The following is a 20239-nucleotide window of genomic DNA, read 5'->3' on the forward strand; positions in this document are numbered from 1 at the left end:
ATGATTTAGAAAACCTGCAGCTGTCCGGTCACACAAGCCATACATTATGATATTACTCCTTTGACCTCTGCAGCTGGTGTGTCCTTACACAGGTCTAAACCCGGGTTGTAACTACACTGCGCCTGGCCATTCAGGGACATAACAGTTGGAAACTGACGTCAGCTCCCTCCCCACATCGGTCCTTTTATAAAACTTAGCGATGGCAAAAAGATGCAGAATAAGTGAAGAAACACTCCTACTGAGTCCGTTGTGACTTGAATTATGAGTGCGTGTAAAGGATCCTCGTGCCTTCTGTTAAGCATGGTGGAAGTTCTGTGATGCTGTGGGCCTGATCTTTACTGAAAAAGTGCATGACATCATGAATTACTTGAAACACAGGGATATTTTAAATAGAAAACAACAACAACAAAAAAAGGGCTGCCACTTGGTGCTTCAACAAGATAATATTCCAGAAAAAAATGTTTTATCAGGCACAAAATCAACTTTATTTCAGAGTCAATTGCTGGATCTTACAAGATAGATCCCTGCAACTTTGATAGATATAATAAGAGAGGACTAATTGTTGTCCTATTGATAAAACAGGGCTGTGCAAAGTTTTACCAGCACAGATGTTGATAGGTGTTAACAAGTAAATAAATGTTCTAGCCTTTAACATTTTTTTCTCTTAACTTAAAAAAAAAACTGCTGCAAAGAAAGGTCCCCACCTTTTTGGACCTTTATGGTTGTTTTGATAATTTAACGTTGTGAATCTTCCAGTAAGTATGTTATAAATCCTCTTTATAGTTTGTTAAAATTGATTGCATTTTGTCTAAATCGTCCCCCTCACTACAAGGAGTGATTATATTCAATCAAATCAGGAGAGAATCAGCAACAATTAAGCGATGATGAAGCCATAAAGCACATAGGAAATCTATTTAATGTTTAGTAATAGAGCGTTTACTGCAGCTGCCACTGTGATTGAAAACGCTGCATTGTTGCACCTTTTCCCTTTTTAGCCAAAACATTACTTGCTTTCAATTTAAGGTCCTGCATTTTGTGAGTTTTCAAACAGCAATAATAACTTTTTTTTAGTTACCTACTTTATGTTTATCTCTTACAAGTGCACAACTGCATAGCTGTAGTCTAATTTTTTTATTTTTTATTTTTTGGTGTTTCAGGTGATCCACAATGCTGAACACTGTTTCTCACAGCTAAACAGATCTGGGAGAGTATGAGTTAATGTCAGTACCTTTTCCATGCCTTGCAGCTGTTTAATATTTTTAAACCTCACTTCTTTCATCGCTCAGAGGTGAAGGTTATTCAGGCAAATAACCTTCGGCTTTAATTCTCCTGCAGCGCCTCAGTCGCTGCTGCAGCAACTTCCTGTTCATGTCCTTCTGCCAACTCTCTTATCTTTCCTGGCTTTCTCAGGGAAAAAAACGACCTTCTCATTACAGTCAAGACAGCAATTTCTTTTTTTTTTTTTTTTTTGCCTAAATTTCAGCCCCGGCAGTACTCTTAAAATAATTCACTCATTCAATGCAGCTTAAATGGAAATATGTTTTTCTTTTTTTTCCCCCTTCCTTCTATAGCCACTCATCCGTTTCATGTCAAATGTCAGCAGCAAAAGCTTTCATAGTTTTTTTTTCTTTCATGTGCATAAAAAGGGACAAAGGTTTTAAACTTCATGAAAAACAGTGGGAGCTGTTAAAAATAGGTTTTGGGAGAGGGTAAAGGACAGGTGGTTCAAGGAAAGCTTCGGGATTGAAGCTGGTGAGAGTGGGTGGAGGTCTCACCTCGGAGAGCTGCGCTCTGTACAGAGACTTGTTGCACTGCAGCAGCTGAACAGCCAAGTTACAGTCCTTTCTGTACAGCTCCTGCGGAGGCAGAACACGGACAAAACCAAAAGATTAATAACAAAATGAATTTGTATCATGTTTTGCTTTTTTTTTAATGCTTTCTACATGCATTTATAATAACAAACTGTATTTAAACACAGCTGTGGAAAATTTGTAGCGATTTATATCATGCACAGAATGTTAAGTATCTCCTAAAATCAGAAGTAAGGTTTGATGATTTGGGCATATTTTGCACTTTTCTTCTAATTCACTTGTGTTTAGTTAAATAGTGATGAAGAATCCCATTTTGTATGCCATAAACCTGGGGGGAAAAAAAGTGTTTGCACATTTAAGATCCTGAAAATTCATTATCAGAAATAGTAACTGGGGGTTTTCTATCCTTCAGCTAAAACCCACCCAATATCACTCAAAGTCTCTGAATTTCCTAATGGTATTTTCCAGTTTTAGATTTTATATTAAAGGCTGATGTTTGAAACTTGTCCTGCAGATTGCTGTTTTCATGTATTTTTAGTAAAATACCCACCTATTTACACATGGCTGTAAAACCTGATGCTAGTTTGAGAGCTTTAATGAAATGTTGTCTCCTCACTTTGCTCACTCCTAGGTAATAAATAATATCGCCACATCCTAAGATTGGAAATGAAATACGTTTGCCGTCTGCATAGGAGAACAAAACCCTGCAGCAAAGAATAGATTGTAATTCATGGAATGAACCACAGAGTATAAAACAAACAAAGGAAACAATATTTTTCTCAAAATTTGTGTTAATGTTTCACATAAAGTGTCCGCCACATTTATCAGCACCTCTGTAAAATGTTTTTTAAAAAGCCTTAAAATAAATTCAACTCTGATTTCAGCAACACAACCTTATCCTGACAACAAAGTTGCTGTATTTTCAGCTAAGCTTAAACACAATTGAGCTTTTGATTCTTTTGATTCTTCCGCATATGAATGCTTTTATTGGGCACTTAAGACTCGTAGACTGATCATTACTGCAGTTCTGATTGGTCAACTTTTTACAGACTTTTCTTTCACTGCCAAATCCAGAGTAATATTTTTGAACAGAACAATGTCTCCAAGTGTAGGAAAAATTATCCAAAACAATATTAAAAAAAAAACATATCTTGACCTGAAATGAAATTCCCTTGGTGTAAAAACTGTCCTGAAATGCAGTGTTTTGTTTTCAGTGAAGGCAAATGAGATCCAACTAAAATGTTAAACTTACATTGTCCTCTTGCAGCTTCTCGATGGCGAGCTTGGCCTCCATCAGGTGGTTGTTGAGGACGATGATTTCTCTGCTCAGAGCTCGTTTTTCATCTTCGTGGTGCTGCGACTTGACAAGACAGACTCGTAAATTACATGCAACAATCTTTTAAATGTCATAAGATCAAGATCAGTCAGAATGAGTGGCTTCCTAATGGGCCACATTAGGTCGCATCATTTTGTACTATATTGCACATTTAGAAGGAAAAAAAACAAACTGAAGTTAGAGGTTGTTTTTTTCTCTACTTGATAATGCCTTTAATTCAGCAGCAGGGACAGGAAGAATGGATTTTGTCTTGTAATGAGGACATATGTGACTACATGAACGCGCCTCGGGCAAAAGAGCTGCAGCAAGCGAGCCGCAAATATGCTGACAGGGTAACACTTTTTGAAACACCCATTATTTGGACAGGCAGCCAGGAAGAACAGGTTCTTTCAGGGTCAAACAGGAAATAATCACAACAATGCCTAATTCCAGCAGCCTTTCATCCAGGAAAAAAGAAGAAAAAAGAAAAACATTTCATGGACTAACACAGACATGAAGAGCTTTTCAAAATAGGTTTGCATGCTGCAAGTGTGATTGATGACTCATTTATCTATATAAAATAATCTACAAGTGCTCTAAAAAAATGGAGTGGATTACAAAAAAAAGAGAAAAAAGGAAAGCACTTTGCAACTAAAATGGCAGCAAGGAATGTTTCAGCTGAGCACTTTTGGCCATTAGGCTGCAGGTTATTCATGGACCAGCATGTCAGTGAACTTTCTCCTCTCGGAGGAAATTATCTTTTAAATCTTGCATTTCGTAACCCTCTCAGGTCATTAACTGCAAGAAGCTCCCCCGGTGCCACTTGTCCTTGCCACTAATACAAATGCCTCGCAAAAGTGTTCAAGCCCCTTAAAATGTTCCACATTTAAGTCACTATTGAACCACAAAATTCAATGGACTTTCTACTGGGATTTAATCTGACAGATCAACACAAAGCTGTGCACGATTCTGAAGAGGAACTAAGATAACACATGGCTTAAATGTTTCACAAATAGAAATGTGGCGTGAATTTATATTCAGTCTACTTTACTTTGTTATCTCTGAGCAAAATTTGGTGCAAGTAATTCATTTTCATTGAGAAATAGAAACTTCCTAGGTGTAAGCTAGGCTCGCTGCAATTTAAGTGAGGTTTATATGAGAACATCAGTAAACAAACAGTGCCATAAAGACTAAGTAGGCAATTCAGAGATAAAGTAACTCTGGCAGAGCTGCAGAGACCCACAGCTCAGGTGGGATAATTTATGTAGGTTCTTTGTGCTCTTTTTCCTCTTCTCTTATCCTGCTATGTGCAAATTGTTTGTCTTTGTGAGTATTTTTATTGTTCTCAGTGCTAAAACTAAGCCAAAAATAACTAAACTACATCTAAAATGCTATATGTGGGAAAAACTCATCCTCACGATCCTGTAGAGATTGGTGGAGCTAGACACAGAGTAATCCTGGAAACTTTTATGTAAAAATAAACATTTCATGTAGCAATTAAATAAAATGATAATTTCAAAGGAAGTCTAATTGACTGAGACACAAGCCATTTACTGATGTCAAATGTTAGCATGCTAGTCAATTAAATTTTATATTAGTTAAGATAATGAGGATATTTTGAGAAACAAATGTTATACCCGTCTTTCTCTGACTTTCATTCACTTGTGCTGTAAACACACGCTGCTGTTGGTCTGCTATTTTATGCAACCACATCTTCACTTTCTTTTTTCTCCCACAACATCCATATCTATGTAAAATGAAGGGGAACAGAGTATGTATTTCACAGCTAAAAGAACCCCTTCCCCACCTGCCCACCCCCCCAAAAAAAGAGATTGTACTCAAATTATTCTATATAGTATCAGTACCGTCTTGTCGTGGCAACTATATGCACAAATGGGGGTGGAGGGAGGACAGAAAAGTTGCAAGGATTATTCTTTTTTTCCCCCTTTCCTTTTATGTAGGAACACCAGTTTCGTCTTTTTCACTTTCAGCTAAAGTTATGAGAAGTCCCTGCAGAGGGCCTAAAGGGCCACTTCAGGCTCTAGGACCAGAGATTGAAGAACCCTGGGTTAGTGTAGTCAAATCCTAGCCCTGTGTGCAACTAAAGATGTGGCAAGACTTGAAAAGTGACTCTCCGTCCCATTTCCTGATCTTGAGCAACCAAATAAGGAAACACCCCCCAAAAAGCCCTGCAGTCGTAACCTGCAGAGAAATGAAAAGTGGCTGTAGATTTCACTAAGGCAGGCTGAATGGAAAAACGCACAGGTTGTTGACTAAAACATGTCAAAAACCACACACAGCATGTGCTTTGTCCACTTCATAATTATGTGCTGCTTCGTATGCATCTTGGACAAATTTATCTGAACAGAAAGTGTCTGTGAACTCAAGTTTTTTTTTTTTTTCCGTTGGGTTCAGTTTTTGTCATTTTCACTTGTTTTGGAAAACTCAGAGGGAAAAGAGGCTCGACTCTCATGCTTATCTGTCTTGTAATTACATTCTCTGTAGTTGTGCGGGGCCCCGGGGTCAGATGGGTTTGTGGCACCTCTAGAGTAAACAAGTTTTACGATTGCAGAGAGACTTACTCAGCACCTCTCTCTAACCCTGAAGGAGTGTATGTACGTGGGATGAATCTGGAGCGGCCCATGAGAAAAACGTCTGTTGGTAAAAAAAAAAAAAAAAAAACATAAAGAAAAGCAGATTGGCTTTGTTTTCGAAATGACAATTTTAGGGAAGCCTTCAGCTGTGTGTGTGTACCTGGAGATCTCACATTGTCAACTGTAATGACTATTATCTCGTGGCATAACAAACCAATTCGACGAGCATTTTCAACTGTCTATTCACCAGCTCAGGCACCTGATGGTTACAGTCTTCTGGGGCAGACTAGTTAATTCCATATTTCCACGGGCAAAAACAGCATCTGACAAATGAAGTGAGGTGCTCTCCTCTGAGGAACAATGGGTTTGCTATCCCTCTGCCAGTGGAAGGAGGACAGCCAATTGTAATAAGCCATAATTAATGTCAGTGGCACAAACAGCGGGGGGGGGGGACTCATTTTCAATCTGCGCCTCAAAGTGTTCTCCACGCCGTGTGACTCGCTTCTCTCCAACTCCTTCCTCTTTGACAAGTGCGAGAATTTGGATGAAAGCCTCGAACCGACGGGACACACGACGCGCGTCTTCAGACACTTACATCTCTGTGGATCTTTTCCTCCAGATCTTGGTTGATCCTCTGCAGTGCCGAGTAGCTGCTTTGTATTCTAAACAACAAAATAAAGTAAAAGAAAACAATAATGAAAACATTGCTCTGCTGGTAGGGAATAGCTTGTGCACATGCATGCTGGATCTACTGCGTGAGAAGCCAGAGAGCTTTACAAAAAGCCTCATCTACGGGCAAGTCAAATCTAAATCGCTTGACTCCATTTTTACTCATCCTACTTGCAACAGTTCACTGAACTTTGTGTAGAAATGCCAAAAGATGAATGTTTATCACTAAATAGGTTCCTAGATTTAAAGATGCGGACAGATTTATGTGCTAAACAGCAGTATCACAATTTGTTTAGCAGAGAAAACATATACTGAGACAACTGTGTACAAATAAGTGTTAATATTTGACTGTTTATTGTCATGACCCTGTCTGTGATGGGTTTTTTTTCTTTAAAAGAAGCAAAGAGGAACTAAGCACTGATTATTTGCATTTGTTTAGCTTTTGCCGTCATACCAAAATGTGACTCCAGCTTGAGTTGAAGCATAACATCCCCCCCCTTTTACATAATCCAAACAAATTCAGTCAACAGGGACATCTGGAGCTCCTCCAACACCGACAAGAACATCTAAGCGATAATCCTAAGTGTCATTCCTTTCCTCTCCAGTACCCAAAGTATGATTAGTGTGAAGCGTGCGGTGATTCATGGTGGGCGATTCCACCTGCGAAGCTTGTCTGTGAACTTGTCCAGCTCCTCCTGCGCCCGGCGCAGCTCCGTCTCCAGGTACTGTCTGGTGGAGTCGAACTCGCTCTGCAGCAGCTCCAGCTTGTGTGTTGTGTAGGAAAGTCTCTTCCGCAAGTCCTCCTTCTGCTCCAGCAAAGAGCTATACACACACACGCACACACACACACCCACGCACACACACACACGCACACAGAACAGATGAGTTTAGAGCATATGGTGAAGGAAACAAGCTTGCAACGTTGGGTCTTTGCTCTGCTAAATTGATGTGTAATGGTCCACGTTTTCTGTTAACGGCCATGCAGCATTGACTGGGACATTATGAGGATGGGGGAAACACGATCCCAAAAATTCAGTCAGTATGTATGTGTATGTGTGCTTTGTAATTCATTAGACGACAGAGGGTAACCTGCTGGCACATCACAGAGGAGCAATCACTGGCGAGAATGGTCACATGGAAATAACAGAGGCGTCATGTGTAATGAGAAATGAGTCAATGAGCTCTAATAGATTATTTGAATAGACCCCGATGGCTCAGGTTTACAAAACAGTAATATCCTCAACATGTAATTTAGCAAGACAGCACAATGACGGCTATTTTTGGAGCATATGCATTGCCTGCGTTTCAATCTAATGAAAGGGCAAGAGAGGAAATGTCCACTGCCGTGATGGATCTGAGTGCTCGCCGCTCGGCTTAATGGACCTTAGTATTGACGGACAGATGGAGGAAGAAAGGTAATGACTCTATCTGCAGCCAGATAACATAGCTGGGAATGAATGGAGATGTGGTCACTTTGCTCTTTTCACTTTCTCCGTTTCCCTCCATTTCTCTCTTTTAACAAGATCGTAGAATGCAAAGGGTGGGCGATGAGCTAGACTGTTGCAAAAAAAAAAAAGGAAAAAGGAAAACAAAGCTGAGACGGGGTTCGTTCATTTATTATTTTCAGGTCAGAGGAGACGTCACCCCCGTTTCCAGCTCATTAGCAAGCCGCATAATGTTTCTGCAATCAGTCGGATGAAAAGTAGGCAGAGAAAATCTAGACTTTATGAAAAACTTCATTTGCTTTATTTGAAAATATCAGTTTCTCTGTAACCGCGTATCGTTTGCGAGCCAATTTCTACGCTCACAGAAAAATGTTGCAGGATCGGATTGCAGAAAAATCTAATTATTTATTGAGCACAAATGTTATACAGATCTTGTTTTCATGTGATAATTACCATACAGTTATTGGCCAGGATTGTGAGTAAAGTGGCGGACTTTTTAAAGGGGCAATACAAAAATAATTGAGACATTTTGAAGTGGAGCTTAACTTTATTTTAAAAACAGCTTCCGTCTTAAAAACAAAACAGTGACCATCAAAGCTGGAAATAGCTAACAATCTCCATGTGAAACATAATTAAGTCACCCTGCTAAGTTGCTACGAAAAGTTTAAAAAGCAACACAAAGTCTAGAATATATAAAATATCGTATTATTTTGGCCTTTTCCACCAAATATTTTTGTATATCAAACATAAGACCACTTGAGATCTTTTTAGGTCCCTTGTGAGCCACATCTAAGATGTACATGAATTATTAAATACAGCTTAGGGAAAACAACTAAATAGGTTTATTTTGTTTTATTTTGTTTTTATTTCTCTAAAAGAACAAAAGTCCTGCTTCAGGAGCAGCATGCTTTTGGGGGTTTGCAGGCGCAGAGTAAAATATCACCCAAACTCTGGAAGTCAATACACTGAAACGCAGAGACATTATAGAAAATCCTGCATATTAAATTTTAAGGCCTAAAATTATGACTCAAATTAATAGCTCCTGTTGGGCTACTTGTTAGCTTCAGTGTCTGGGATCATTTAATCCTCGTGTATCTGGTGCAGATAGGATAAGAACTGCTTAATCCCCAATTATCTAGTGAACTGCTTATAGGCTTTTAACAGAACCTCACTTCACTTCACAAATTCTGAACTATCGCTTTAAATATTGTCTTTACAGTGGAAAGGGTTGAGTTAAGCAGTTACAAAGACATAATGTGCATTTGTTAGCACTTTTTTTTAAAAGCCAGATCCATTCATTTATAATTCACACCAATCTTACACTAAATTAAAAATAATGATAGATAAAACACATTTTGTGTAATTTGACCCAGTAATCTGCAATCCAGGAAATAACACAAGAAATGTAATGGTAATTCAAATCTACGTCTCTAGAGTTTCAACGTCTTACCAGTTCTACATAAATGAGCTTCTAGAAATCAGATATCTGCTGTATTACGAGCGAGAGCATAAACGTTAATAAATAGTGTGTGTTTCACCGAAAGCTGCAGCCTTTGCAGCTTTGGCAGCGAGTGAAAAGCGACCTGCATGCTGAATGATTCAGAGAAAGTCTCAGCAGACTGGATGACATTTAAGAGCTGCATTAGCCAGCGGAGCCCACCACCTCACCTCACCGCTCGGATCTGATTGGTGGGCTTTAGCTGGGGAATACAGGTGTTTGGTGTTAGGTTGCAGGGTGACTTTACGTGAAGTAGCTCCAGAGACAAAAAAAAAAAAAAAAAAAAAAAAGAAAGAAAGAAAGAAAAGTCTCTCCATTAGTGACCTCCTCTGAGTCACACATAATGAGTGTTTTCATTCTGGTGAGATGAGATGACGAGGCAGCATGACTCCTGGGCCTGAAAGGCGGGATGAGGCTGCTTTAACACCACTGAACGACCAGAGGAGACACCTCGTGGGCGGATGAGCGGACAAACACATAAAAACAAGTACGGATGGAGAGATGGCGGCGCAGATTTACTCTTACCTCTTTTTTGGGTGTTTGCCACCATTTCGGGGGACTTTTAAGGCAGTTTTGCCAATGTATATCTTTTTCATGGTTTGTCTCTGTTCCTTCCCTCTCATGTGTTTATAAGGCCTGGCCACAGGAAGTTGGCATGCATGCGAGTTATCCGAGAGATCTCAGCTAAGTGTGGCCAGCAGAATTACTGTTTGTTATACCTGTCTTGATCCTGCCAACAAAAGCAAACAGACAGGTTGCCAGCTGTTAGTAACCACCAATAAGCTGGGATCTGATTTGAAAAGACAAACTGTTGCCTTGACGCTGCCAACGTTTAGCAGCCGTAGTAGTCATCGTCCTCTTCAAATCAGATTTTTTTAAAAACGGGAAAATTAGTGGAAAGAGTGTTTGACTTGAAACAAAGACATTGTAATGTATATTTGACAACCATTTACAGTGGAAAAAAAATACATAAAAAAAAACTAGCACAAAGAAATGTAAGTTTTGGTGAGTACCAACATAATTGTTAGCTCTTTTGATGCAAGTTTGAAAGTTCTTAAATTCATATTGTTTTTAATTTTTTTTATTTTTTATTTCACCCCTTTAGTTTGAGCAATATCAGAGAGAATTTTAACAAAGTATTCACAAGTCCTCCACCTCATTCAGCAGTGAGAATGTTCCACATATTTAACCTTTGTTTTCCCACCAGAACCACCAAAAGGTCAATTTAAAGGGCAGATCCTGTCAAAAATACATGTATTATTTTCTATCAAAATACTTACTGACTAGAGTAAAGGGGTGCCGTTTTGTGTTTTCCAGTCACGTAGTGCCATTTTATAACGCAAGCAAGTAACTATGTTAACTTAAAAGGCTTAAAGGAAATTTGACTTCGTAATTCAACACCTTGAAATCGGGACTTTTTAAAAACTCCTGCTCTTTCCAGGACTCAGCTTTTTGGAAGTTGTCACAAAATTGCATCACTATTAGTCTTTTTAACAACGTTTGTACCAGCATTGCACTAGTATAATGAGCTCTGCAGAGGCAGAGATCCACTAGGTGTTTGCTAATTGCTGCTGACTAGTCTGAAGGAGCTGAGTGAGAGGAGTAGAGAGATAGAGAGGTACTCTGTGAAGTAGACGCTTGGAAACTGCAGCTTTGACAAAGACCAATATTACATCACATATTGGACAAAATATTAACATGTTGAAAAAAGGCGAATTTGACAAATATTAGGAAACTAAAACAGAAAAAAAATAGGAATCACCATTTACCAAAGTCCTAACAGTTGTGAAGGGAGAAAACTAAAGAGACGAGGGAACTTAATGACTGAGGGATGAAACCAATGCTAGACGACACAGGCGAATAAGTGAATAACATGGAATAGCCAACTCTACAATTACACACAAATAAACAGTCTATTTTATGAATACAGAACTTTGGATAAAACTCAAAGTGAAAAGGGTTTTTCTTGTCTTGTCTCCCAAAGATGTGGTTGTCCTGCTTTGTTTGTCTTAATTCAAGTTCTTTTCATTTTTGCTCGTCCTGTAGATGTGGGATTGTTACGGCAACTATTTTATCTACCGGCTTCCTTCTTGTAGCCAAATCCTGGCTTATTAAGTTCAACACAGCTGTCTAGCTCTTATTTTGTCAATTTTGAAGAGTGGCAAAAAAAAAGCACATGCATGTCACGGCATCTTTTTATCCAGTGGAAGCAGGAGGTCATGGATTAAGAATGAATTTATCAACACTACTTCTGCAACAATAGTTTTGTTAAACATACTCATATTGACCATAACAGGTCTTTAGCTGAAAGTACTGTTTCAATACAATATTTCTCTGATATGAAAAAAATAACAGTATCAGAAAACAAACTTGTTAACTTATCTGTAAAAGAGGAAAAAAGTAGTATTTATTTTTTTTATACTAAATTCACTATTAACTAAGAAATTAGTAAAAAAAAATGCACCCAGACTCATAGTATGTGACAATTACTAAGACAATAACAAAAATGTGCCAGGCATGTCTGCAGACGACTGGTATCTGAGATTTTTCTCTGAAATGGAAATATCCAACTTCCAAATATTGATTTGAAGTTTTAACTTTAAATCATGCTGCAAATCTACTGTAAATCGCTACATTTTTATAGTTACATTTACAGTCCACTTATCAGTTAAGGTAAAACGATTAAACTTACAATTCTTTACTAACCTGCATCAAGTGTAGTTTTATATCTTTGCCGTAAATCTCTGATAATTTTTCGTTTTTTCCCTGTCGAATGCCAGAAAATAAGATTTCCTATAGATCGATGAAACGTTGCAAGAAATGCAAAAGGAAAACGCAAAAGGAAATGCTAAACCTTGGACATGGCATGTTGATTAAAACAGAGTTATATATAAATATTTTGTTACTTTGCACCACTAATACCACTTTTCCTGTTAATATCTGCAGCTTCTTTGCTTTACCTTGGGCTTCTTGGCTGTCTGTCTGATTAATACTCTCTTTGTCCAAGTGGACGGCCATGTCTTGGAAGGTTTGCAATTGTGCGCCACTATTTTTTTCAAATGATGGAATATAACCTAACTCAAGCTCAAAGGCAATGAGTACTTTTGCATGGCACTGTATGTCAAACCAAAAGAACACAGCGTGAGAGACTGCAGACCTCGACAAGGCCAAAGGATGTGTGAACTCTCTTTATCAATATTTCCTCTGGCCCTTGCGGCCATCTGCGGCCACAGCACAGGTGCGCCTCTTTATCGCACAGACAAATGGAATGGGTTATTAGACGAGGCAGCTGTCAAAGCCTGATCAAAGCTCCTCTGATCTGAGCACTGGACTGACCACTCGGCGGGGAAACAATGACAGGCTGTGTGGGATGTGACCGCACCAGGTTACAGTTCACAAACGCATCTTGTTTCGGGGGATGCTTGATTTTTCGGAAACCAGGTGACGTATGAATACATGTTGATTCGATGTTGAGAGGTGATTTATGGCGCAGGCTGAGTAGCGACATGCACATTTCCAGATGGTGACAGCTCACCACTGCTGCTGCTGCTGCTGGAGCCTTCAATCCAGCTGCTCCCCTCTGAGTCATAGCACAGTGGCTCTCATTATGTGTGGAAGAGAGATTTGGCAGGTGTGAGATGCCTAAGAAATGTAAAAATTGCCTTCCTTTTTACCTCCTAGCATACACTTGTACACGCAGATGTAGATAATGTTTGTCTTGCACACATGTGCAGCCATGTTCCTTAAAAACCAATGGCATCTGGCACAGCATCCAGAAAAGGCGTCTGTTCGTGACATGTCTCTGACCAGGCCAGGTGTCCGCTTACAAATCCCAACGCAACCCTCTTTCACTCGCTTTTCTTCTCTTTCATTTTAGTTAGAAGGGGCTTGTTGCCACCCACTCGTGCCATGCTGACATTTGAGAGGAACTCGGAGCACTGAAGAGGAGGAAGAGGGAGGCGGGAGCGGAGGAGGAAGAGGACATAAAGTTATGGAATGAGGCAGGAGGGAAAGCAGGAAGCTTCTGAGGGGGAATGAAAGCTGGAGTATTTACAGTTTAGTCAAAGACAGTAGGGAGGAAGCGAGCGCTGGCAAATTAGAAAGTAAAATCAAGGGAGTGGGTGTGTACTCATCACTTAAACTGCACATCTTTCCCTCCTTCCTCGGATCTCAATCTGTTCCGGGCTTCCTGATCGCATCAGCCTTGCAGATAGATTGCCTCTTAGGAAAAGCCCTTTTTAAAAAAAAATTATTTTTTTTTAGAAAGCAGTCAAACTTCAGTTCTAAGAGAGGGAGAACCCAATTGGCTGAGTCATCCAGCAGCAGGGGATGGAGGTGAAAAAAAGATGCTCTTTCCTCCCCGCATGCCTTCAGATTTACAAGGTACCAAAGCCATGCATGGTATGACTCAACCACCTCATAGAAGAAACTCTCAAATTAGAGCGAGTGCGTGTGGGTTTATGTATTTGTCATTTCCCTTTCCCCGGGATTGATTAACTCGGGAGCAGGCACCTAAGTAGTTATACGGCAGCTACCAACACCATTAGCAGCAGCGGGGTGTAATGACCTGCTGAAGAGATTTGATGGCACCGAGCGCAGGAATGTTCAATCACGACACCTCGGGAGGAATTTTATGAAACGTGATCCTGTTCTAAACACAAGCTAAATATAAGGTGACTTGCAAAAATATTCACAGTTCCTGAACTTATCCACTTTTGTCATGTTTAGACCTCCAAATTTAATAGATTTTATCCGATTTAAGGTGAACATTCAGCCAGCCACAGTCACCTGTGATTACAGCAGTAAGTCTGTTGAGGTGTAGAACCTCAATTAAACTTTTTTTTTACCGTTTCCTATGCAAAATAGGTCAAACTTTGTAAAGTTTGGATGAAAAATATCAGTACCATTGATTATATTTGGTCCAAACAATTTTCCCACCATTTTGAACGAAGGTCAAAAAGTTCAGTCTCATTTAATCAGCACACCTTTTTGTATCGTCTCCTACATGGCTTCTGGAAACTTTAAAAACTACTTTCTTATTGATCTCTTTCCACAATGACTAATTGATGTAGTCCGGAAAGTTTCTTCCACCTGATCTGCAGATGTCTGCGGTTCATCCAGAGTTCCCATGAGCCTCTAGGTTGCTTCTCTGATTGATGCTCTGGTGTGTCAGCTTAGATAGACACTGATGTCTTGGTAGCTTTGTTTTTGAGCCAAACTCTCTCCATTTCCAGATGATGGGTTGTAAAAAGCTCTGTAGGACTCCGGGTGGATCTTAAAACTCGGGATATTGTTTTATAAGTTTGATCCCTGACCTTCCGGCCGTTTCCCGTGGGCCTCATGAGACAGTTTGTTCTCTACAGATCCTCAAGGCCTTCACTAAACAGCTGCATTTATGCTGAATTTAAATTACATACTGTCTTTATCAGGTAGGACATTTGGAGGATAATAGATGGAGGCATTTAGCCATTTTGGGTTTTCTTCCAAATGCACAACCCCCTGCTGGTCTGTCAAATAAAATCACATTCAAATACTTACAGGTTTTATGGATTTTAGAGGACAAAATGTGGAAAAAGTTCAACGTGCATCAACATTTTCACAAGTTCAAAACGAATTAAAAATATATATGTCAGAACAACAATCTCAACACAAGCACTACGGGTCACTTTGCTCAAAACTGCTAATCTGAATATGGTTTTGATTTATTAGGCACACAAGCTGTGGAGGCAAGAGAAGCCTCAAGCGATTATGCACAAACATCCATCAAAAACACACACAAGCGCATGTTGTTGCACAAAAAAACCTGCTGTAGCCTGAAGACCAAAAAAAAAAAGATCATGTGACTGTGCCAATGAATCCAACAGAGAGCTGTCCTTGTGAGCCATTGAGATCTGTTCCTCCACCAACTCAGAATCTCAAAATTCAATGTCAAAACATTAAAACACGGTTTACTTTGGGATCAAACCTTGTGAAACTTTCTGCAATGCTATTTTCAATTACATCGAAACACACACACACACACATTCTACTGTAGTCAGTGGATATATGTTTGGACTAAAAATCTTGTGCGATTTGATTTGGTTGCAAGTCCCAAAAATATGAACGCTGTTTGCCACCAAAAAAAAAAAAAAAAGGAGATGGGATGGAGAGGCACAAGCAGCTTTCAAAATGGTTCAGCTCATTAAAAATAGAAAAGACCCAAACATAAATGTGTTCGTTCAGAAAGAAATGCATATGCAGCGTGCCGCCCGGCTCCAACCACACAGCACAATGTGTGTGAGTGGAGCTCAATGGACAGGTGGTGATTAGACACAACAAAGAAAACAACCTCTGCAGATCTGCTACACTGCAGTGCACTGCTCCATTTTCCAGTGAATGTGTGTGTGTGTGTGTGTGTGTGTGTGTGTGTGTGTGTGTGTGTGCGTGCATGTGCGTGTGTGTGTGTATGTGGGTGTGTGCGTGTGTATGTGTGTGGCCTCATGTGCCTATATATAACCTTATAGTGCAGGTAATACAAATGTACTTAGTGATCTGTCTGTCACTCCCAAGAGACCGACTAAAAGCTTGAACTTTGAGATGAGTAAATGTAACTTTTCAAAGAAAAAAAAATACAAAAAAAACAACCCCAATATAGCAATTGTCGTCCCAAGTTTCATTTCTGTAGCACTTACAATATATATATAATTTATGAAATCCGATTTTAGAATGTCCCAGGCAAACCATTTTCTAAATCTTTAGATTAAAATCACTTTTATACATTTCTAAAAGGAGAGAAAACTTTTTCATCTTCAACACTTTGCTCGTGGTTTTACAAGATTATACTCTTTGAAAGTGTGCATTTCCTGACAAACTTGGGCACATTGATAGTTATTATAAATCTGGAGAATATAGAGAAATTTAAGGTGTACAAATAAACAATAGAAACTGAATATATATATATATATATATATATATATATATATATATATATATATATATATATATATATATATATATATATATATATATATATATTAAGAAATTCAAGCACTTCATGTCTGTAAACAACTCTACAGACATTTAGCCTGGTGTGCTCCTGAGTGTTGAACTGAGGGTCAACACCAGTTCTGGATCAAAACAGCTGATTTAAAGAGGTTTCAAACTAATCTGAAATCAGCTATTGAGCTGATGTGTTTGACCATCCAAGCGTGTTTACCCTAAAGGCAAGCTGCAAGAAGTCAAAACAAGTAAAATAGATAAATATGATCATGTGCAGACCACATAAAGAAAGTCCTTGCACCCAAAGCAAAGCGATGTTTTCCACACTGCTGAATGTGACTCTGGTGGGGATTCTTGCTTGTTTCTTCTTTGATAAGCAGCCAGCTTTTAAAGCACCAAAGTGAAAGGTTGGTGCAACTCTGCAGTTAACCCTGAGATTATTCATACCCGTGAAGATTGTTTGCCTTCAGCCAAGAAGTTTGTTTCTGATAGGAAATCAAGCAGCCATCTCTGAAAATCTAATATAAAAAGAAGGACCAATTATTTGTTTTTATTTGTTATACAAAAATATTTTGACCTAATGAATGAATTGGAAGAAAATTAAAAATCGACGTTACAGCAATTAAATTCTTTGCACATTTTCACTGGTATTTTGAAAATATTTGTCAAGTCTCACAGAGGTCCTCATTATCTTCTTCATTTTCTGCTGTCTCCACATATATTTCATCATGTTCAAATCTGTACCCTTACAGGGGCACTCAAATGATTAACAGAAACATTTAAGGCAAAACTAAAAGTCAACTTTGAACATGTACATATAAAGGACATAAATAATTTGGGACGTAACTGTATGCAGTAACATTTTTTGAGAGTTTGCCACTGATAAAAACTGATCAAATCACAATGAAAACATTATTTTTCTCTTATTTTAAAATCAATTTGCTTCCCATTTTGTGCACCAAGATTTTAACACAAACCAATGTGAACGTTTTTAGTTTTGCAGACTTTGAAGCGTCCTTTTGAGATCTCTTTAGATTTTCACCTAACTTGCTCCAAGATATATTTTCCATTCAAACATTCTTGGATGGCATAAAAACAGCCTTAAATGGCTTTGAACTCTAAAAAGTTTCAGAGTTTCCCTGTTGTCATAATTAGCCAACTCTTTCCATCTCTTCAAACACAAATAACTCTCTTTTTTATGGAATCTAAGTATTTAATAACAGATGTTTACTAAAGTGCCACAGTAACAAAAAATTTACAGTTTTAAAATACATCATAACAATGAGATAAAGCAGCTGTCATGTGCAGCAAAACTATTTAGGCAGCTTTATCGCCATGAGGGATAGGTCTGACCTGGGCCATCTTATTTCTGGTGCTGAACAGGACAAAGGGGAGGAGGGATAATGGGGTTGGGATGATGGTTAATGACCCCCAGAGGAGCTGCCAGGGCTTCAGGAGGGAGAGACCCACAAACCCGAATGGGAGGGAGAGGAGAAGTGCTCAGACCACACAGGGCAGAAAAAGAGCATAAATCTGACAAAGAAACACTGAGCACAACAACAGAAGGCCTCAACTACGTTTCACTCTCTTCAGTCCAGGCTCTCCTCAGTGGCACTTTCAAATGTTAAGTCCTCAATTTCACAAAAAACAAAAACAAAAAAAAAACATTTTCATCAATATTAAGCCGGAGGGTAATGCGAATGAAGCCAAAAATATCCAATAAAAATAAAAGACAGCAAGATGCAGATCAATGAGTCGCCCTAAGTCTGGGTTAATTCACTGTGATTTTTTTCCCCATTCAGTTCCAAACAATCTCGGTTTTCAGCTTTTACACCGTCTTATTTTTGAAGATTATTTTTATCAATCACCAACTACAATGCTCTTAATTAATCCAAGACGTTCAAAGACCTCAAACATGAATATTTAAGAAAGTGAAAAAAGGAGGCTTGGCTCGTTTAGGAGAACATCTATCTACATGCGCACAATAATTGGGCAACTATCACTGTGCATAATTATTACACAATTAAATTAAAGACACACTCAGCTTGATTTGCCAAGTGGACATAGAAGAGGACAGGTCTCCTCTCTGCTCTGACTGCAGGTGGTTTCAGTGCAGGATGAGCAAAACCTGCTGCTCCCTCAGGACAGTAACTGCAGAGCCGTTAGTTCTTCACTTGGCGTTACAAAAGTCTCCAGAAAAAAGTCACTACATGTGTAACAAGGCGCTTTTTAGGAAAAAAAGTTTCTAACAGGGTCTGAAAATTCACTAAATGCACCAGTAAAGTTGCTTAAGTGGCAACAGTGACACTCATCCCCAAACTTTTGTCTCTTGACACTGCCTGCTTTGGTGGAGTTTTCTAAAAACCGTCTGGGGACAGGTTCTTGCTTTCACCGGGGGTTTACTTATACTTTAATTGCAATAACTTTTTTTTTCTTTCTAATTTACAGCTCAATTCAACACAAAGTGTCCCTCAAGTCTTGGCACTTGCTCTGAGAGTCGTAAAGACGCGACGCTTTAACTACTAGTAGATTTAAGGGGTCTAGCTGCAGGGTGGTGGACGGCAGTATCCAGTGGGACCTGCAGCTTTTGTGTGACTTTAGCACCGACTAAATTTATTACATAGACATTAAGGAAGATATGGCACGTCAAGGGGCCCCAAGACTACCTATTTACCAACCTGTGGTGATAATACGTTATAGTTTGGGAGTTTTTTTTTTTTTACCTAAGTGTCTTTTTTTTCATTTTCCAGAGATGTCAGAGGAATGTGTCGCATTTCTCTCACCAAAGATCTTGTCATAGAGCTGTCCCTTAGTTTAAAAGACACAATTTAAGCAGCTGATATGCTGAACCAACTTCTTTGAACATTTGGTCAGAACGTTTGGTCTGACTGATTTGAACATTCGCTCTTTACGTTGTCAGCTCTCTTGCACAAACCGTGTGTGATGTCTAATTGATCCCGTCTGTGGGCTGTGAATTCAAATGTCTCACTCAGTTGGGCTGAAAACAAGCACTTTACACCATTAGCTCAAGTGTGTAAAATGGAAGTGATGCTAGACTGAGATCCAGCATTGTTTAACTTTAATATGTGAAGACTCTTTCGCATGCAGATGACGACAAAAATAATGACCAGGAAAGACAAGAGAGAGAGAGAGACCGCAGCAGACTTCTTCAACCACCTCATGCCTCCTACACACTCAGGCCAGCCTTCTGCATCACCGACGCTGAGCTGAGTATTCCCTGTAGTGGGAATGCATCCGACAACAACAATTTCCTGTTGTGTGCCCAAAAGTGTGAAAGGGCACTTCCGTACATTCTCTACGCCCGATTCCTCAGGCGTTGTGCAAAATGGAAAGTGAAGGTGAAGAAAGTGAAAGCCCCTTTGCCGGACTGTTTTTGAGGGAAAACAATTTAAGTTTAATAAAAAGCAATGTCACAAATGGAGGGATACACGGAAAGGCTTAATGAGTGTGAAAATGACACGAACACCTCGCCGTGGCCTTTTCAGTCACCAGATCTCAGGCTGAGTGAACACCTGGAAGACGGCCTGGACAGAAATCCTCATCACTCAAACGTAATAAAGAGTCTGGATGAACAATTATCTGTTGGTAGCATCTTTGCAAATAAGCATCGACGCCGTTTGTGTCACGGAGCTCTACGTCAACAATCCACTGGAATAGTCTGTACAGCGCTTTGCACAAATGGAAACCTTACTCTCAGTTTGTCATGTATACACACACACACACACACACACACACACAACAGCGTAAAATTGTGAGGTGCAAGAAAATTTAAGAGTGACTTTCATCTTCTTTACTGTAAGGTGGAGTCCGGGGCTCACCGCTCCATTGGATGGCTGCAAATAGATGTGTGTGATTTAATGTCAGCATAAATCCAGCTGTTCTGTTAGACGCACAGGAGTTTTAGCAAG

At 39.3% G+C, this 20239-nt stretch overlaps 1 protein-coding gene across 5 annotated transcripts in view; it reads right to left on the reverse strand.

Annotated features, from left to right (window-relative positions):
- The window catches only part of LOC103457374 (brain-enriched guanylate kinase-associated protein), a 36750-nt gene that overhangs the window by 6814 nt on the left and 9697 nt on the right, over positions 1-20239 (reverse strand). For 2 of the 5 annotated variants that reach the window (XM_081602181.1, XM_081602180.1), the window contains exons 2-6: positions 9858-10062; positions 7050-7211; positions 6316-6382; positions 3064-3171; positions 1776-1856 (exon numbers count right to left, since the gene is read on the reverse strand). In XM_081602181.1, the coding sequence (XP_081458307.1) occupies positions 1776-1856; positions 3064-3171; positions 6316-6382; positions 7050-7211; positions 9858-9955 (516 nt within the window). In that variant the 5' untranslated portion in view covers positions 9956-10062. The remainder of the gene's footprint in view (positions 1-1775; positions 1857-3063; positions 3172-6315; positions 6383-7049; positions 7212-9857; positions 10063-20239) is intronic. The other 3 variants (XM_008397453.3, XM_081602182.1, XM_017302249.2) reach the window with 2 other exon arrangements.

This window comes from Poecilia reticulata, chromosome 21 (genome assembly GCF_904066995.2).
Source record: "Poecilia reticulata chromosome 21, P_reticulata-male-v2, whole genome shotgun sequence".
NCBI classification, from domain to species: domain Eukaryota; kingdom Metazoa; phylum Chordata; class Actinopteri; order Cyprinodontiformes; family Poeciliidae; genus Poecilia; species Poecilia reticulata.